This window comes from Octopus sinensis, linkage group LG23 (assembly GCF_006345805.1).
Source record: "Octopus sinensis linkage group LG23, ASM634580v1, whole genome shotgun sequence".
NCBI lineage: Eukaryota > Metazoa > Mollusca > Cephalopoda > Octopoda > Octopodidae > Octopus > Octopus sinensis.
In genome coordinates this window covers 3345986-3367598 of record NC_043019.1, presented here as the reverse complement: position 1 = coordinate 3367598, position 21613 = coordinate 3345986, and the positions used below count along the sequence as shown (strand labels likewise).

General features: G+C 40.2%; 1 protein-coding gene across 4 annotated transcripts in view; it reads right to left on the bottom strand.

Moving 5' to 3' along the window:
- LOC115223513 (syntaxin-17) overlaps window positions 1-21613 on the bottom strand; it is a 47804-nt gene that overhangs the window by 22213 nt on the left and 3978 nt on the right. For 3 of the 4 annotated variants that reach the window (XR_005003568.1, XR_005003570.1, XM_029794137.2), the window contains exons 2-3: window positions 5785-5943; window positions 569-800 (exon numbers count right to left, since the gene is read on the bottom strand). Coding sequence is in view for 1 of the 4 variants with exons in the window: in XM_029794137.2 (XP_029649997.1) it covers window positions 569-800; window positions 5785-5928 (376 nt within the window). In the remaining 3 variants the exon portion in view is untranslated. Of the gene's footprint in view, window positions 1-568; window positions 801-5784; window positions 5944-6725; window positions 6729-21613 lie in introns of all 4 variants that reach the window. The other variant, XR_005003569.1, reaches the window with a different exon arrangement.

Here is a 21613-nt window from a genome sequence, read left to right as displayed (position 1 = left end):
TCTGTGTGTGTGTGTGTGTGTTTAACAAGTTACAAAATACATTTTCGTTTCAAATAATTTCTGAATGTCTAGAAAAGATGCCAAAAAAATGTAAAGTTACAAATGAAGAGAAATATATTAAGAAAATGTGGAATAATTAAATTTACTGTCTCTTTACTACTCTTTCACTTGTTTCAGTCATTTGACTGCGGCCATGCTGGAGCACTGCCTTTAGTCGAGCAAACCGACCCCGGGACGTATTCTTTGTAAGCCTAGTACTTATTCTATTGGTCTCTTTTGCCGAACTGCTAAGTGACGGGGACATGTATATGTGTATGTATATGTTTGTGTGTCTGTGTTTGTCCCTCTAGCATTGCTTGACAACCGATGCTGGTGTGTTTACGTCCCCGTAACTTAGCGGTTCGGCAAAAGAGACCGATAGAATAAGTACTGGGCTTACAAAGAATAAGTCCCGGGGTCGATTTGCTCGACTAAAGGCGGTGCTCCTGCATGGCCGCAGTCAAATGATTGAAACAAATAAAAGAGTAAAGAGTAATATATGGATACACACACACACACATATACTGACCATCAGATTCTTCTTCCTCAGCTGACCGGCCATCATCTATATATTCTGTTATGGCAGTCAGTGCCTTTTCTTTCACATGCTTCAGTTTAGCATCAAACTTTGATAAGTCTTCATCAATTATCCTACTCCGGGCTTTCTCCAATTCTTTAATGTTTGCTTTAATCTGTTGAACTGTACGACCTGCATTTACTTGTTCTTTGTTCAAACTGTAGAGATCATCCAGCCGAGAATACTGAAGAGAAAGAAGAAGATAACAATAATAATAATAATAATAATAATAATAATACCTACTTCAAAAATACCTACTTCAAAAATACCTACTTCAGAAGGAATGAAATCTTATACAAATAGCGGCAAAACATGAGCAAAACAAAAAATTGTTCTCAGTATTTAAGGAAGCTGACAAATACAAACAAGAAATCATACCACCTAACAAATATGAAGAAGAAGAAGAAGAAGAAAACACAACAAAAGCTATAAAGCAAATGAAATCAAAACTAAAACTAGAACAGCAATGGACCATGATAAAACGATGGCAAGAAAAGCCCCTTCATGGCAAGTACTGGACTAAACTAAACGCAATAGAAATAGACAAAGAAAAATCCCTGCAGTGGTTGAGAAGCTCAGGACTCAAAGCAGAGACAGAAGGATTTTTAATTGCAGCACAAGACCAAAGCCTCCCCACCAGAAATTACCAAAAACATGTAATGAAAAGAAATATAACAAGTAACTGCAGAATATGTGGAGATGGACAAGAAACAATAAATCATCTCTGGCTGCCCAGTCCTATATATTCACAGTTGGGACCTACATACACTGGAAGCTATGCCAACATTATGGAATAACAACAGAAAAAAGATGGTATAGGCACACACCAGAAAAGGTAACAAAAAACGAGAAAGCAACCATACTCTGGGATATGCCAATACACACAGATAGAGAAATTAAGGCCAACAGACCAGATATAGTTGTCAGAGATCATGAAGAAAAAAAATGCTTTCTAATTGATGTATCAATACCAGCAGATGATAACATGTCTCTAAAAGAAATGGAGAAACTTTCAAACTACAAAGACCTGAAAACAGAGATCACTCGAATGTGGAATCTAAAAACAGAAACAATTCCTATCATAGTAGGCGCATTAGGCATGATAAAAAATTTTCAGACAAATACATGACAAAAACACCAGGACTTACAAATATATATATAACATACAGAAAATTGCACTACTGGGCACTGCGCACATCCTACGCAAAACACTTTCAATACAGTAACCATCAGAGCATCACAGCAAACCACAGCACATATCCAAGGCACACAGAGCTGCGCTCGGTAGTGAAGTGAAAGCACCCAATAAAAAGAAAACTATTGAATAATAATAATAATAAACCTTTCTACAAAAGGCATTTCGCCTGGTGTGCTAACGCTTCTGCCAGCTTGCCGCCTTTGGCACTTTAAATTTCTTTTGAAACATTTTATTACATTTAAATTTCTATCTTACAAACTGAAAAGGGAGCTTGACAAAATTAACTAAATTAGCATAGAATAATTGTTCATATTATTCTTATAATTAAGATCTAAACTGTTAATATATGAATGTGAAAGAGGTAGTTCAGTAACTGTAAACCTACTTTTGGGCCACCCTGTATATCTAACTGGGTTCTCACTGTAGCAAGCATTGAGGCCCAGGCCCTGGACAGAGGACAACTCCCTCCCAACAATCTTTGGGGGGGCCTGTCAAGGTCTATGTCTGCCGTCATTCCTCGGCTGGTTAAGTTATCAAAAAAACAAAAAGAAATAAAACATTGCTCATGGAATCTATGCCTGTCAATAACTTGTCAATTTGTTGTCCTTGACATATTGTCATACCATGTATACTTACATTTTTTTCTGTTCCTTATTTAATTATTTTATCATTTCATTATATGTAAACCCCAACACTTTTTATCTGTCTTTGTATTGTACCCCTCATCCTTCACCCTAGTGGCAAATGAATGAAATCATTCGGAGGCAAGCTGGCAGAAACGTTAGCACACCGGGCGAAATGCTTTGCGGTATTTCATCTCCCGCTACGTTCTGAGTTCAAATTCTGCCAAGGTCGATTTTGCCTTTCATCCTTTCGGGGTCGATAAATTAAGTACCAGTTATGCACTGGGGTTGATGTAATCGACTTAATCCATTTGTCTGTCCTTGTTTGTCTTCCTCTGTGTTTAGCCCCTTGTGGGTAGTAAAGAAATAGGTATTTCGTCTGCGGTTACATTCTGGGTTCAAATTCCGCTGAGGTCGGCTTTGTCTTTCATCCTTTCGGGGTCGATAAAATAAGTACCAGTTACGCACTGGGGAACGATGTAATCGACTTAATCCGTTTGTCTGTCCTTGTTTGTCTCCTCTGTGTTTAGCCCCTTGTGGGTAGTTAAAAATAGAAAAAAAAATGAATGAAATCATTATTATTCCTCTCTCTTTATGTTCTGATTTCAAATTCTGATGACGTTGACTACTCCTTTTTTTTCCCCTTTCAGGGGTTGCTAAATTAAGTACCATACCAGTGAAATACTGGGGGTCAATGAAATCAACTAGTCCCCCACTGCTCCAGCTGTAGAAACTTGGCCATATCATATTGGAGTCTGGTGCAGGCATTTGGTTCGCCAGACTTCAGTCAAATCATCCAACCCATGCTAGCATGGAAAGCAGACATTAAACGATGATGTGGATTATTATTATTATTATTATTATTATTGCCAGTGGCACATAAAAGGCACCATTCGGGTGTGATCGCTACCAGCATTGCCTTACTGGGACTTGTGCCCATGCTAGTAGGGTGCCAAGAGCACCATCCGAGCGTGGTCGTTGCCAGAGCAGCCAACTGGCTCCGTGCCTGTGGCAAGTAAAAGGGCACCATTCGAGCGTGATCGTTACCAACGTCGCCTTACTGGTACCTGTGCTGGTGGCATGTGTAAAAAGATTCGAGCAAGGTCATTGCCAGTACTACCTGACTGGACCCCCGGGCCGGTGGCACGTAAAAAGCACCCACTTTTTGTGGTTGGCGTTAGGAAGGGCATCCAGCTGTAGAAACCCTGCCAAATCAAGATTGGAGCCTGGTGCAGCCATCTGGTTCTCCAGCCCTCAGTCAAATCGTCCAACCCATGCTAGCATGGAAAGCGGACATTAAACAATGATGATGATGATGATGATTATTATTATCATTATTATTATTATTATTATTATTATTAAAAGCACCCACTACACTCACGGAGTGGTTGGCGTTAGGAAGAACATCCAGCTGTAGAAATATTGCCAGATAAGACTGGAGCCTGGCGCAGCCTTCTGGCTTCCCAGATCCCCGGTCGAACCGTCCAACCCATGCTAGCATGGAGAACGGACGTTAAACGATGATGATAATGATTATTAATGTTTTACATTAGTTGCTATTGAAAATGTATGGAAAAAAATCGTCCAGTTTACATCCCTCAAGCTCTTGGTATTCAACTGGCTGGCATTTAAATAACTTGCATTCATAAGGTTTACACAGGCATGACTGTGTGGTTAAACTCAAGACTGGTAAAATGTAGGACAATTGAGCAATACGGTGGTCACGAGTAAGTTATAACTATAGATATTGTTTAACGAGCAAAACGCAAAACTCACCTTGCTACAGTTTCTATTTTTTACTTTCAGTTTGTGACAGGAAAGGACAAAGCCCATCCTATATGCAGGTGAGTCCAAACATGTGAGATCAGTGTTTCAATGACTGTAGTAAAAATGTGAATGAGAAAGGAGTAGCTGTGTGGTAAGAAGCTTCCTTCCAAACCATATGGTTCCCGGTTCAGTCCCACTGCGTGGCGCCTTGGGCAAGTCTCTTCTACTATAGCCTTGGGCCAACCAGTCACTTGAGAGTGGATTTGGTACAAGGATACAAAAACAAGCCTGTCATATATGGCTGTGTGGTAAGAAGCTTGCTTCCCAACCAAATGGTTCCGGGTTCAGTCCCACTGCGTGGCACCTTGGGTAAGTGTCTTCTACTGTACACTCGGGCCAACCAGTCACTTGAGAGTGGACTTGGTACAAGGATACAAAAACAAGCCTGTCATATATGGATGCGTGGTAAGAAGCTTCCTTCCCAACCAAATGGTTCCGGGTTCAGTCTCACTGCGCGGCACCTTGGGTAAGTGTCTTCTACTATACGCTCGGGCCAACCAGGCACTTGAGAGTGGATTTGGTACAAGGATACAAAAACAAGCCTGTCGTATATGGCTGTAAGGTAAGAAGCTTCCTTCCCAACCAAAAGGTTCCAGGTTCAGTCCCACTGCGTGGCACCTTGGGTAAGTGTCTTCTACTATACACTCGGGGCCAACCAGTCACTTGAGAGTGGATTTGGCACAAGGATACAAAAACAAGCCTGTGATATATGGCTGTGTGGTAAGAAGCTTCCTTCCAAACCATATGGTTCCGGGTTCAGTCCCACTGCGTGGCACCTTGGGTAAGTGTCTTCTACTATACGCTCGGGCCAACCAGTCACTTGAGAGTGGATTTGGTACAAGGATACAAAAACAAGCCTGTGATATATGGCTGTGTGGTAAGAAGCTTGCTTGCCAACCATATGGTTCCGGGTTCAGTACCACTACGTGGCACCTTAGGCAAGTGTCTTCTACTATACCCTCAGGCCAACCAGGCACTTGAAAGTGGATTTGGTACAAGGATACAAAAACAAGCCTGTGATATATGGCTGTGTGGTAAGAAGTTTGCTTCCCAACCAAATGGTTTCAGGTTCAGTCCCACTGCGCAGCACCTTGGGTAAGTGTCTTCTACTATATGATCGGGCCAACCAGTCACTTGAGAGTGGATTTGGTACAAGGATACAAAAACAAGCTTGTCGTATATGGCTGTGTGGTAAGAAGCTTCCTTCCCAACCATATGGTTCCGGGTTCAGTCCCACTGCGCGGCACCTTGGTAAGTGTCTTCTACTATAGCCTCAGGTCAACCAAAGCCTTGTGAATAGATGGTGCAGCCATCTGGTTCGCCAGCCCACAGTCAAACCGTCCAACCCATGCTAGCATGGAAAGCGGACGTTAAACGACAACGACGATGATGATGATACTCTATACTCAAATAAGAACATAACATAAACTCAAATGGAGGCACAAGCCATTTGACAGCGAGGGAGAGAGAGAGAGAATAACTAAAAGCCTTGTGAAACATAGAACTTGAAAAACCAATACCTTTTCTATATTGCGTCGATGTTGATGCAACCTTCCTAAATCGATTTCTAGCACCTTCAAAAATTTGTCGATATATAGTGATAGTTTCTGGATGGAATATTTCTGCTCGCTGGCACTTTCCGGAGTTTTGTCAATGAAGTTCATTGTTGATGCCCCTGGCTGGAATAGTAAAAAAGAAAGAAAAATGTTTAGTAAGTACGTTTATATATTTGTTACTCTCGTTTAGTTGTTTCAGTCATTTGACTGTGGCCATGCAGGAGCACCGCCTTTTAGTCGAGCAAATCGACCCCGGGACTTATTCTTTGTAAGCCCAGTACTTATTCTATCAACACACCAGCATCGGTTGTCAAGCAACGCTAGGGGGACAAACACAGACACACAAACACACACATACATATATATATATACTCTCTACTCTCTTTTACTCTTTTACTTGTTTCAGTCATTTGACTGTGGCCATGCTGGAGCACCGCCTTTTAGTCGAGCAAATCGACCCCGGGACTTATTCTTTTGTAAGCCCAGTACTTATTCTATCGGTCTCTTTTGCCGAACCACTAAGTGACGGGGGACGTAAACACACCAGCATCGGTTGTCAAGCAATGCTAGAGGGACAAACACAGACACACAAACATACATACATATATATATATATATATACATATATACGACAGGCTTCTTTCAGTTTCCGTCTACCAAATCCACTCACAAGGCATTGGTCGGCCCAGGGCTATAGCAGAAGACACTTGCCCAAGATGCCACGCAGTGGGCCTGAGCCCGCAACCATGTGGTTGGTTAGCAAGCTACTTACCACACAGCCACTCCTGCGCCTATTGCATTCCTGTTGTGCAAGATTTTTTATGTGAAGTCGTGTGTTGAAACAGATATTGTTATATTTCGGAATGGTCATTTTGCCAGTTTAGCCAATAGAAATACAAAATGGCTGGCTGACGGTTAGTAAGGAGAGACACAAACAAGAAAGAAGAAAACAAAAAACAAAGGACCACTGATGCGGTCACAGGAGTGTGACGAAAGAACTCTGGCCGAAATAAGATTAAGATTAATGTAAAAAATAAATAACACTGAAGCAAAGTAACACCAAATATATAGTGCGTGTGTTTTTATTGGCTAAACTGGCAAAATGACCATTCCGAAATATAACAATGTTTAGTAAGATATGTCACTTAACCTTATAGCATTTAAACTGGCCATATCTGGCCCAAATATTCAACCTGTTTTATGATCAAAGTGGCTAAATCTAGCTTCTCACACCTACCCTACAATCTCCATTTTAAGAATAAACAATCACATCATTGAAATCTCGAAGCTGCAAGATAATGCATGAGTAATCTCTCTATATATAAACGGCAAAATGTCTGGGTGTGTGTGTGTGTGCATGTCCTTTATACAAATCCACAATTTTTCAGTTAGAGTGCTCGCACTTTCTATGGTCATTAAAAACCGTCCAAGGGTGGTCGTGCACATCTTTACATTTCCCCAGTCACCCTGCAAAGCCATTAAAAAATCAATAGAAGTGACTTTTTTGTGAATTTTCTATCCAAAACCCAATCAAAATGCCCAAAACTTGATACGCCAATTGAATGCCAGCTAGCTGTATGTGATTGGTCGGAGATTTGGACAGTACTCGCGTGTATGTGCCCACGCATGCAGCTGTATATGCATGCACTAGCACTATGACCCGGCGTTGCTGGGTCATAGTGCTAGTATAGAATAAAGTGATATAATAAACACAACATTTGAGAGAGTAATATGAACACTAAAGGGTTAAGGAAATGTGGTGCAATAGATATGCTTAAGTGGTTAAGAAGACCAATTTGTAAATTCAGTTTCTGGTTCAATCCTGCCACACAGCACTCTTAGAATGTCTTTTATGACAGAAACTGGGAGATGGAAATTGTAAGGAAGCCTACTACATGTTTGTGCATGTGTGCGCATGCATGCACGTGTGCATGTATGTGTGTTTGTGCCTTCATGTTTGTATTTTGTTACTGTTAATGAGCTTCAGACGGTGTTGTTGTTGTTGTTGTTTACACGTGGAGAAAATATTTTCTGGCCATTAAAGAAGTTTGTCATTTGGAAACAAGAAAATAGCATCTTACTTGGAAACAAGTGAAGGATGGCAACAGAATGGACATCCAATTTCTTTATTAGCCACAAGGGCCCAAACATAGAAGGGGGACAATACAGCCTGATTAGGGGTCAGACACACAATGATTATATGACTTTTAGAATTTTACAAAATATAATGAAATCGAATGAAATTGAATGAGATACAACAAGGATGAAATACAAATGTGAAATGAAGCAGAGAGATGGGTTACGCTCCAGCCCCACAAGCCCCATTCTCCTACTGGAACCTTTGTATGCAGACTTACGACATGTTCACGAGGAATCTTTCATTCCCAGCTACAGAATACTGGGGTCAACAAGCCTTGCCCAAAAAAAAGGAAGTATAAAAATGATGCAAAGAATAATGGCTATGTGCAGAAGAAGCTTGCTTCCCAGCCACAAGGCTTCAGCCTTTTGACCGCAGCCATGCTGGGGCCCTACCTTTAAGGGACTTAGTCAAACAAGATGACCCCCAGGACTTCTTCTTTAGAAACCCTAGTGCTTATTCTATCAGTCTCTTTTGCCGAATCACTAAGTTATGGGAACGTAAATACATTAACACCAGTTGTCAAGCGGTGGTAGTGGACAAACACAGACACTGCCCCTACCCCCCATATATATATATACACATATACATATTCCCATTACTTGTTTCAGTCGTAAGACTGGGGCCATACTGGGGCACCACTTTGAAGAATTTTTAGTCAAACAAATCAACCGTAGTGTTTATTTTTTTTTAAGACTGGTACTTATTCTATTAGTCCCTTTTGCCAAACAGCTAAGTTATAGGGATGTAAACACACCAACACCTGTTGTCAAGCAGTGGCAGGGAACAAACATACACAAAGACACACACACACACAGATATATATATATATATATATAAATTTATATTTAAATGGATGAATGAATTATCCTTTGTTTACCGTTAACATGGAAAATTCAATAAAAGAATTTTAATAACATCTTTGTTCAACTCCATTAATTTATTTATATAAATTTACATATATGTATGTATACATTCGTGTATATATATATATATATATATATATTGGCTAAACTGGCAAAATGACCATTCCGAAATATAACAATATATATATATATATATATATATATATATATATATATATATATATATATGTATATTATATATATGTATGTATACGTTTGTATATGTAAGTATTCGTATGTTGTGTTTTATATATATATATATACTTTGATACTTTGATAGGTTTCGGCCATTATTGGCCCAGGCCATGTCTAACTTAATAGCACCACATATATATATGTATTTATGTTTCTTTCTGAGTGTATTCTACTGACGAGGCAAAGCATTTCTACATGCAAAGCCAGAAATCCGGGATCTGGAATTATCCAGTAATTTTTTACTAGTTTCATCTTGCCTCTTTGTCTTTTCTCCATGTTGCTATATGAAAACTTATGGTGGTTTTAGAGTCGGTTCATGGATGCTATTTTCAGCATGGTAGTATCTCCTAGATACCCTAATTTATAATTTTATATATATATATATATATATATATATATTACACACATACACTTCTTTCACTTTCAGTCTACCAAATGCATTCCAAAGGCTTTGGTTGGCCTGATGCTACAATAGAAGACACTTGTCCATGGGTGCCATGCAGAGGGACTGAACCCAGAACCATGTGGTTGGGAAGCAAGCTCCTTACCACACAGCCATGCCTGCGCCTATTTCCAGTCATTAAACATATTTCTTTTTGTTTTGTTTTTTGTTTATTTTTTGTTATTTAAACTTTGGCTTTACATTACTCATCATAATGTAAAAAAAAAAAAGATAAATAAATAAAATAAATAAAATTAACAAAACAAAAGCTGAAAGTGACAGAATGAATTCAGTGACATGTGTTGAAAGAGAAACTGGTAAAAACCAACAATTAGGTCATAATTAATCACAGTCACTAATTATCTTTCTATACTTAAAAGCTTGGTGGAATCAAAACAAACTCAAGAGCCTCATTAAATCATGAACTCTCTGCATTGTCCTTTGTTTTTTTTTTATATAATGAAACGTATTTTATTGGTCTCCATTTGGCAAATAGCTCAGTTACAGGGATGCAAACAAGCAGAAATGGGTGGTGGAAAAAACATAGACACACACAAATACATATGTACACATATTTATATAAATATTGTGTGTGTGCGTGTGTATAAATGTATGTGTGAGTATACATATATGTACAAACACACACATTCATATCAATATATACATATATATATATATATTTCTTTACTACCCACAAGGGGCTAAACATAGAGTGGACAAACAAGGACAGACAAACGGATTAAGTCGATTACATCGACCCCAGTACGTAACTGGTACTTTATTTATTGACCCCGAAAGGATGAAAGGCAAAGTCGACCTCGGTGAAATTTGAACTCAGAATGTAACGGCAGACAAAAGCATTTCGCCCGGCGCGCTGTTTCCGCCAGCTTGCCGCCTATTCTACCAACCTGTTCCTATTCTACCAACTACACTTTTAGAACTTCCTCCTCTACTGCTGACTTGGTTGCCTAGGTAACAGAAGCTGTCTACAACTTCTAATGATCCCACCAAGCATTTGAGGGAGTCTACTGCTTATGCACTTTTAGTGCTTACTGTATTTGCACATTTGCCCTACACACTGACTATTTTCTCTGTTAACCTTCCTGTGATACTGCTACACCTCTTATGTATCCAAAATCTGAACTGGGTACAACATATGGAGTTTCTACCAACACCCTTCATATTGAGCAAGGCCATCTCCATGAAGAGACTTCGGATTAGCCTGTTTTCCTACTGACTAGGACTTTGGCTTTTGTTAAATTAACAGTAAGACCCTTAGATTCGAGGCCTTGATTTGGCAGTGTTTCTACAGCTGGATGCCCTTCCTAATGCCAACCACTCCGAGAGTGTAATGGCTGCTTTTTACATGCCACCGGCACGGGGGCCAGTCAGGCAGTACTGGCAATGACCTCGCTTGAATCCTTTTACATATGCCACCAGAACAGGTGCCAGTAAGGTGACGTTGGCAATGATCAGGCTTGAATGGTGCCCTTTTACATGCCACTGGCACAGAAGCCGGTTAGCCGCTCTGTCAATGATCACGCTCGTATGGTGCTCAAGTAGTGATTCAGCTGTAAGAACAAAGTCATACATGTAGAGGAGCTCCCAGGGGTAGCCATCTTGAATTTCCCTGTTAAGACCTGGAGGACAAAGATAAACAAGAGGGGGCTGAGAACTGATCCTAGGTGAACTCCTAACTTCACACTGAATTCATTGCTGCACTCATTGCCAACCCTCACTTTGGTTCCACACAGTTTCCATCTCCCAAATTCACCCAGAAGGAATTGGTTGATCTGGGGTGATAGTAGAAGACATTTTTACAAGGTGGGAATGAACCGGAAATCAAGCGCTTGCAAACTGACCTTCACTGAATATATTTGTATTAACATATTTATACAAAGGAGGCGCAATGGCCCAGTGGTTAGGGCAGTGGACTCGTGGTTGTAGGATCGCTGTTTCGATTCCCAGACCGGGCATTGTGAGTGTTTATTGAGTGAAAACACCTAAAGCTCCACGAGGCTCCGACAGGGGGTGGTAGCGCTCAACAAACACTCACAACGCCCGGTCTGGCAATCGAAACCGCGATCCTACAACCGCGAGTCCGCTGCCCTAACCACTAGGCCATTGCACCTCCACATATATGTGTGTGTGTGTGTGTGGAGGCGCAATGGCCTAGTGGTTAGGGCAGCAGACTCGCGGTCGTAGGATTGCGTTTTCGATTCCCAGACCGGGCGTTGTGAGTATTTATTGAGCGAAAACAGCTAAAGCTCCACAAGATCCAGCAGCGGGTGGGGGCGATCCCTGCTGTATTCTTTCGCCACAACTTTCTCTCACTCTTTCTTCTGTTGGCCTGCTCGCTTAGCCAGCAGGGTGGCGTCACTTGAAGGCTAAAACAATGGGAAGCACATTGTGACCAGCGATGTGTAGCAACATCTGATAACCTGGTCGGTCACGGTGATATTTATACATAGGAACTGAATGAAGTGCATGACTGGGTGGTGCATCTGAAGTCATACAGAATGTGAAATAGCAGCCACATCTTGCTCTACCCTTTCAAAAGCAAAGTGCATTAAATGCTTTTATGTTTGTGTTAAATATGCTTTTATGGTTTGACAAAAGAAGTCCACTGAATGATCTGATATGGGGAATGACACTCACATATGTACAATGGTAAACCTGCCAAACTAAATTCCTATTTTACTAGCTGTGTGTTTCTGTATATATATATATACACACACACACATATATATACACATATATATATAAAAATTAGAAAAAAACACTCTATCAATTCAAAATGAACAATTAAATTACACCATCTAGAAAATTACATATAATAGAAATATTAAAATTAAAATAACAATAAAATACCGATGATTAAGTAAATTGCAAAAACTTAAGAAAATAATAAAAACATATATAACTGAATTTTTTCCCTGTAAGTTAGGATTAATATTCCCTCAAATAATTATTATATATATATACTGGCCTGCTCGCTTAGCCAGCGGGGTGGCATCATTTGAAGGCTAAAACAATGCAAAGTGCATTGTGACCAGTGATGTGTAGCAACATCTGATAGCCTGGTCGGTCACGGTGATATATATATATAAAAATATGAGAGAGAATCCACTATGTGGACGCCCTTACGCTAAAAAGAGATTCGCATGAGTCTCAACCACTAAGAATTGTTCTCAAGAAAAATTTAGCACACCATGAACGTAAGCGAGCGCGCTAAACCACTGGTGTTAAATTGATGTTATTAAATTAATATCCAATTTTTTCACCCTCATTTTGACTTTATATATATATATATATATATATATATACATACACATATATACACATAGAGTAGAACTCCTCTAATTTGGACTTCCTCTAAACTTGGACTTTTTTCATAACTCAAATTTTATTTGTATATTCAATGCATTGAAATAGTTTAAATAGTCTTAGTCAGGTATTGTACTGAAATACTAATCCAGGTATTGTGTAATTGATGTAGGTTAACAAATGATAATTCCCACTGACTGTATATTCTGCTTCTTTTCAGACTACCTTATTGTGTTGAAAACAATGTAAAGTAACCTCAATCATAATGGCATATAATTTTTAAAAGAAAACAAGTTACGCTAACGTTACTTTGAAAACGTCAAATTCTAGAAAAATTAGATACAGGAATTGCAAATAGCGATATACAGAAAGACCCCACTTTTGACCAGGCTCCCGTGGCTTTCATGGGTTTTCCATGAGTAACCTTTCGAAGCGCCTCCCCCTATTGGGAGTTTTAATTGTTACTTATATTTCGTTGTTATCCTGCTTTTGTACACAGACTTTTTTCAAACGGACAAAACCCTTTGTAACTTTCGTCCTGTGTTTTGTCCCTTTATGTTTTAACTGATTTTTGTTAACCCTTGTGGCCAATAAACGAACGAACTATAAGATTGGAAGGAGCACACTGTTCTACATCCAAAAGAACAAGGAGGAAATATTGAATGCTGCTCCTCCTCTCTCTGAGAATAAAAGAAGACAAATTAAAAGGAGGACCCTTCGTGTACCAAAGCAAGTTGAATTTGATAAAATATTACATGAATGGGTTTTATCAAAGTGAAATGAAGGTATAGCACTATCGGGACCAATGCTACTTGTTAAAGCAAAGTCTCGTAAGAAAGAGTAGAATAGCACAAGGGATATGAAATTCAGCTGAGGCTGGTTTAGGAGTTTTAAGAGTAGACATGACACATGCCAATTAACAATGTCAGGTGAACAATGTTCAGGTGATACGCTCTCAGCGGCAACTTATTGTGAAAAATTCAAAAAGATAATTGAGGATTATGCTTTAACACCATATATATATATATATATATATATATATATATATATATATAAATATGTTCCTTCTCGAGCCATGCCTGTCTCATAAGGGCCGGTTTCCCGGTTTCTTGGCGTATAGGCTCCCCACCTGGACGGGATGCCGGTCCGTCACAGGTGAGCTGCAAGATGCAGGAGGAAAGAGTGAGAGAAACTTGTGGCGAAAGAGTCAGAAGTTTTGCCATTACCTTCTGCCGGAGCCGCGTGGAGCTTAAGTGTTTCGCTCATAAACACACACATCGTCCGGTTTGAGATTCGAACCCGCGATCCCTCGACCGCCGAAACCGTTGCTCTAACCATTAGGCCATGTGCCTCCACTTTAACACCAGATAATATTTACAATGCTGATAAATCTGGTATAAATTGGAAATAATTACCCACAAAAACTTTAGCTGGATCAGAGGAGCAGAAAATAAAGGGATTCAAATTAAATAAAGGGAGACTTACAGTGATGGTATGTGCTAATGCTTCTGGAACTCACAAACTGAAGCTTCTTGTCATTGGTAAATCTAAGTGTCCCCGAGCATTGAAAGGAGTTTCACCTTTACTAGTATCATATTATTCTTCAAAAAACAGATGGACGAATCAACACTTGCTCACAGAATGGTTCACACAAGAATTTGCACCAGCTGTACAAAAACGCTCTTACAAATTAGGTAAATCTGATTCAAAGTGCCTGCTGCTATTAGCGGTGGGGGTACCCGGAAATGTAAGAGGAAGCATTTAACACCCTTAGGCATTTTCTTACTGTAATATGAACAGCATCCCTTAACCTGAACATAACGCAAGTTCAAGCTACTGTGTATATGGCCCTGAATTGGTGAATTACTTCACCTTTCACCTTAAAAGGAAAATAGGGCTAGAGAGAAAATGCCTGACTGTGAAAATGTTTGAAGACCGATGGAAGAATGTAGCACGGATGTTGCGTGTGGATGGAACCTCATGAATGCAATACAGGATGTAAGACCGATAGAATAAGTACTAGGCTTACAAAGAAGAAGTCCTGGGGTCGATTTGCTCGACTAAAGGTGGTGCTCCAGCATGGCCACAGTCAAATGACTGAAACAAGTAAAAGAGACTGATAGAATAAGTACTAGGCTTACAAAGAAGAAGTCCTGGGGTCGATTTGCTTGACTAAAGATGGTGCTCCAGCATGGCCACAGTCAAATGACTGAAACAAGTAAGAGACTGATAGAATAATTACTAGGCTTACAAAGAATAAGTCCTGGGGTCGATTTGCTCGACTAAAGGCGGTGCTCCAGCATGGCCACAGTCAAATGACCGAAACAAGTAATGAGACTGATAGAATAAGTACTAGGCTTACAAAGAATAAGTCCTGGGGTCGATTTGCTCGACTAAAGGCGGTGCTCCAGCATGGCCACAGTCAAATGACCGAAACAAGTAAATGAGACTGATAGAATAAGTACTAGGCTTACAAAGAAGAAGTCCTGGGGTCGATTTGCTCGACTAAAGGCGGTGCTCCAGCATGGCCACAGTCAAATGACTGAAACAAGTAAAAGAGACTGATAGAATAAGTACTAGGCTTACAAAGAAGAAGTCCTGGGGTCGATTTGCTCGACTAAAGGCGGTGCTCCAGCATGGCCACAGTCAAATGACTGAAACAAGTAAAAGAGACTGATAGAATAAGTACTAGGCTTACAAAGAAGAAGTCCTGGGGTCGATTTGCTCGACTAAAGGCGTGCTCCAGCATGGCCACAGTCAAATGACTGAAACAAGTAAAGAGACTGATAGAATAAGTACTAGGCTTACAAAGAAGAAGTCCTGGGGTCGATTTGCGACTAAAGGCGGTGCTCCAGCATGGCCACAGTCAAATGACTGAAACAAGTAAAAGAGACTGATAGAATAAGTACTAGGCTTACAAAGAAGAAGTCCTGGGGTCGATTTGCTCGACTAAAGGCGGTGCTCCAGCATGGCCACAGTCAAATGACTGAAACAAGTAAAAGAGACTGATAGAATAAGTACTAGGCTTACAAAGAAGAAGTCCTGGGGTCGATTTGCTCGACTAAAGGCGGTGCTCCAGCATGGCCACAGTTAAATGACTGAAACAAGTAAAAGAGACTGATAGAATAAGTACTAGGCTTACAAAGAAGAAGTCCTGGGGTCGATTTGCTCGACTAAAGGCGGTGCTCCAGCATGGCCACAGTCAAATGACTGAAACAAGTAAAAGAGACTGATAGAATAAGTACTAGGCTTACAAAGAAGAGTCCTGGGGTCGATTTGCTCGACTAAAGGCGGTGCTCCAGCATGGCCACAGTCAAATGACTGAAACAAGTAAAAGAGACTGATAGAATAAGTACTAGCTTACAAGAAGAAGTCCTGGGGTCGATTTGCTCGACTAAGGCGGTGCTCCAGCATGGCCACAGTCAAATGACTGAAACAAGTAATGAGACTGATAGAATAGTTACTAGGCTTACAAAGAAGAAGTCCTGGGGTCGATTTGCTCGACTAAAGGCGGTGCTCCAGCATGGCCACAGTCAAATGACTGAAACAAGTAAATGAGACTGATAGAATAAGTACTAGCTTACAAAGAAGAAGTCCTGGGGTCGATTGCTCGACTAAAGGCGGTGCTCCAGCATGGCCCCAGTCAAATGACCGAACAAGTAAGAGACTGATAGAATAAGTACTAGGCTTACAAAGAAGAAGTCCTGGGGTCGATTTGCTCGACTAAAGGCGGTGCTCCAGCATGGCCACAGTCAAATGACTGAAACAAGTAAGAGAGTAAAGAGTATGTAAGCATGTGTGTATGCATATATACTTACATACATACATACATACGTACATACACAAATGCGCACACACACACACACACGCTTTTTCTCACTCACTGATGCAGTTGGAGTTTTGTGAAATATGATGTAATGTCTTATGACTACACTGAATAAATCTCTAACGTAACAATTGAAGCAAATATAGATCTCCATTTGTTTGTCATTTGTTATACATACGTACACACATTTCCCCACTAACTATATATATATATATACATACACACATTTTTTCACTGGTTCTATACACACCGTCTGGCATTCTCAGTAATTTTAGCTTTATTCTCCACCACAAATTAAATCAAACATGTGTATGTGTGTGTATATATATATATATATACCACAGTAAGCACATAAATGTGAAACAAGATGGAAAAAGGAGTACTCAAATACCAGAGGTAGAGTAATATGCTTTATTAAAAGCAGTAGAAATATCATAAAAACTGTTACTCAGAGTTTCACATTCCCGTTTGTCAGAGAGTTTTGTTAGAATATATATATATATATATATATATATATATATACATACATACATATAGAACAGGCTTCTTTAAGTTTCTGTCAACCAAATCCACTCACAAAGCTTGTATGTGTGTGTGTATATATATATATATAATCATAAAATACAGTGTACATTTAAACACATAAGGAATCCACTCGTGGCATTCAACACACTAGAAAGAACAGCTAGGTTCCATAACCACAAAATTAGGGATAAAATTCGACAGGAACGAAATGAAAAAATAAAAACATTTTACCATCTAATTTCCTGGTAAAATGGTTTTATTTTTTCACTTCGTTCCTGTCAAATTTTATCCCTAATTTTGTGGTTACAGAACCTAGCTGTTCTTTCTAGTGTGATGAATTTCATGAGTGGATTCCTCTTATGTCTATAAATGTACACTGTATTTTATGACTAATACATAGTCTTTGGACTAAACTTTTACACGTTAGGCCACGGGAAGTGAAAATTTCTATTAATTTCCATTTCCCTTCGATATGATCATATATATACATACATATATATATATACACACACATACACCATCATCAAGTTCTCTTTAATGGTGCAGCTGGTCCTTGGGAGTGCCATTCTAACACTCTCGACACTTTTGCAGTCAGCTGTCACCATCGGTCTCTCTTCTCTGTCATGCATGGCAGAGGTTGTGACCTGTCCAGTCCTTGACGGTGTCTGACCAAGATTTTCTTAGTCTCCCCCCGTCACCTCCACTCTGCAACTGTGCCCTATAAAGGATGGTTTTGGACATAGAGTAGTGGTGGGATGGATACATGACAATGAGCAGACAAGCTTTTTGTCTTTTTATTTTAACTGTGCAAGGAGAGCTCTCTGCCTGCCAGTTTATCTGTTGACTTGCTATTTAGACAAAGCTGTTCATTTTGTGTCCTATGCACAGGATCTGTAGCAGCATTATGAAGCACTTGTGCTGAAATGCATGGATTTTCAGTCCATGTCAGCAACAAAATCCGTGGAGGTACAATGGCCCCGTGGTTAGGGCAGCGGACTCGCGGTCGGAGGATTGCAGTTTCGATTCCCAGATCGGGCGTTGTGTGTGTTTATTGAGCAAAAACACCTAAAGCTCCATGAGGATCCTGCAGGGGGTGGTGGTGACCCCTGTTGTACTCTTTCGCTCCAACTTTTTTCCTGCTTGTACTCTTTCGCTCACTCTTTCTTCCTGTTTCTTGTCCCCGACTTCTTACGCAACTGCTGAGCCTGGATGCGCATTCATCTATCCGTCGATGCTTTCTGTGTCAGGGGTTGACCTGCTTTCTCTTCTGTGGGTCTTACGAATAGCAAAGGACCATGTTTCGGACTTCTCCCACTACAGACAGGACGAAGACTGCTTCACTCAATAAACAAACAAACAAACAAGCAGCAAAATCCAGCTCTCGCAATCATACAGAAGGATCGAAATCATTAGGGACTTGTACACTTTGAGTCTCATTGGAAAACTAATAGAATTGCTTTTGTATACAATGTCCAGCTTCACCATGGCTGCAGAGGCCAAACTGAGTTTTCCAGTTCCATATTTAAGAGATGAGGAATTATGTACATTATTTACATTTGATGGATATTTATCCTCGTCTTGTTTGTTGTTAACACAACATTTCGGCTGATATACCCTCCACCCTTCATCAGGTGTCTTGGGGAAATTTTGAACCTGGGTTCTCATTCCTAAAGTATTTTTCAATGTTATTATTATTATGAAAGTGAGAGTGTTAGGACGAAATGACTGCTTCCTTGGTGAGTTACCATAGTTGTCCCTTTGTTCAGCCAGTCAGCCAGACTCGGTCCTCACTAACTGCTTTGGCTTATGGAGTTCTTGTATTTATAACTATCCAAACTAGTTAGAAGGTAAGATATATTGTTGAAAACAATAGATTTCGTTGGTGGTCTGTTATTTCTATTCTAGCTTTTGGTGGCCTAGAAGTGGTAAAGACATTATTCTGCTTAGCAAAGGAATCTGGCAAATGTAACTGCTGTCACTCACAGAAAAACTATTGTTTATTCCGTGAGAAAATTAGTTGAACTGTTAAGTGAAACTCGGCTATCGAGGATTGAATCCACACCATGCCTGCATGAACCACTACATATATATATATCATCATCATCATCATCGTTTAACGTCCGTTTTCCATGCTAGTATGGGCTGGATGGTTCGACCAGGGTCTGGTAAGCCATGGAGGCTGCACCAGGCTCCAGTCTGATCTAGCAGTGTTTCTACAGCTGGATGCCCTTCCTAACACCAACCACTCCATGAGTGTAGTGGGTGCTTTCTACGTGCCAGGGGAGGCTGGCAACAGCCACGATCAGTCAGTGTTTTTTACGTGCCACATACGGATGGTGCTTTTTACGTGCCACCGACTCAGCTAATGCTTCATTCAGAAGCACAACTGTATTGCATTTTATACCAGGTTATTAGTATCACAATGCCTAAGTGAAATATATATATATATACTCTTTTACACTTTTACTTGTGTCAGTCATTTGACTGCGTCCATGCTGGAGCACCGCCTTTAGTCGAGCAAATTGACCCCAGGACATTACAGTAATATCTAACATGAATATTTACAATGTATATTCATCGAATGGTGAACGTTTGTGTCCACAAATCGAGTAAATAGTACTCAATACATAAAGTGGAACCTATATACTTTATCAGCAGTGGTAAAAGATTTTTTTTGAACAGTAGAATTTGTTCCAGACTGTTCAAATAACTGAATGATAATGATGTCATATATATCATATACTCACACACACTGCAAGGCGGCGAACTGGCAGAATCGTTAGCACACTGGACAAAATGCTTAGTGGTATTTCGTCTGTTGCTACGTTCTGAGTTCAAATTCCGCCGAGGTTGACTTTGCCTTTCATTCTTTCGGGGTTGATAAATTAAGTAGTGGGGTCGATGTAATCGACTTAATCCGTTTGTCTGTCCTTGTTTGTCCCCTCTGTGTTTAGCCCCTTGTGGGTAGTAAAGAAATATATATGTACACACACTGCATAGTGGCTGGCGTTGGGAAGGCCTTTCAGCAGCAGAAGCAAAGCCAGAAGAGACACTGCAGGTTGACGTAACGTTGTGACTCGCCGGATCCACTCAATCTGCCCACCGAACCCATGCCAGTAAGGAAAGATGGACGTTAAACGAAGATAATGATGATGATATATGTGTGTGTGTGTGTGTGTGTGTGAGGGTGAGGGGGGTATGGATGTATAGGTATACTCGTGTATACGTAACAAATAAGTATGAAATTACGTATTTTTACGCATGAAAGAAGTAAAGCAGACAATGAAAGAGATAATATTGTGTTTGTAATGTCACAAGAGACATGTGACGGAGGACGTGTACATTGTGCAGATATGAATTGAGAAATTTCCAAATGGCGAGGTTGCATGCTGTGGGGGGAGGATATGCGTGTGAGAGAGAAGAAGGTTGAGGGATTGAATGTGTGTGCGTATGTGTGTGTGTGTGTGAGAGAGAGAGAGAGAGAGAGTAACTAATATTGACGTATTGAGATCAATGAACTGGAGACGGAGGTCCGATTGTACGGAAAGAAATGCCAGAACGTGTGTGTGTGTGTGTGTGTGTGAAAGAGAGAGAGAGAGAGAGATAAAGAACTACTATGAAAAAGAGATCAAGGAGAGAGAGAGAGAGAAAGAGGGAAAGAGAGAAAGAAAGAGAAAGAGGGAGAGAGAAAGAGGGAGACAGAGAAAGAGAGAGAGAGAGAGAGAGATAAAGAACTACTACGAAAAAGAGATCAAGGAGAGAGAGAGAGAGAGAAAGAGGGAGAGAGAGAAAGAGAGAGAGGGAGAGAGAAAGAGGGAGAGAGAGAAAGAGGGAGAGAGAGAGAAAGAGGGAGAGAGAGAAAAAGAGAGAGAGAGAGAGAAAGAGGGAGAGAGAGAAAGAGAGAGATAAAGAGAAACAGTCAGCTATATAAACATTTAAGATAAAGCTGGAGATTAAAATGATAAATAGGTGTAAAATGAAGAAGAACAGACGATGAGAAATGGAAGCTTTATCAATAAGGTCAAGGTGGTGGTGGTGGCGGTGGTATGTGTGTGTGTGTGTGGGAGGGCATGTTTGTAGCGCCGTTTTCCTATTAAAAACAACATCAAGAACTTAATAAATAAATATAGGAGCAGGACAAATGAATGGTCCCCACGAAGAGTTAAAAATCTTGGTTGACAGGAAAGAAGCGTCATTATGACATCATAATAAACAGGTCAGCGTAAAATGGTGATCAATAATTACTAGGAATGTGATTGATTGGATTCTTTGTAGGATGAGACGAAAGGCAATCCAAACTATTATGTTTCCATTTGTTGCGTGAGAGAAAAAAAAAAAAAAAACAGGACTCGGCTTTTATAAGGAAGAAGAAGTGAACGAGGGCCTGAGATGTTCATTTTCTTATTGCCCACAAGGGGCTAAACATAGATGGGATA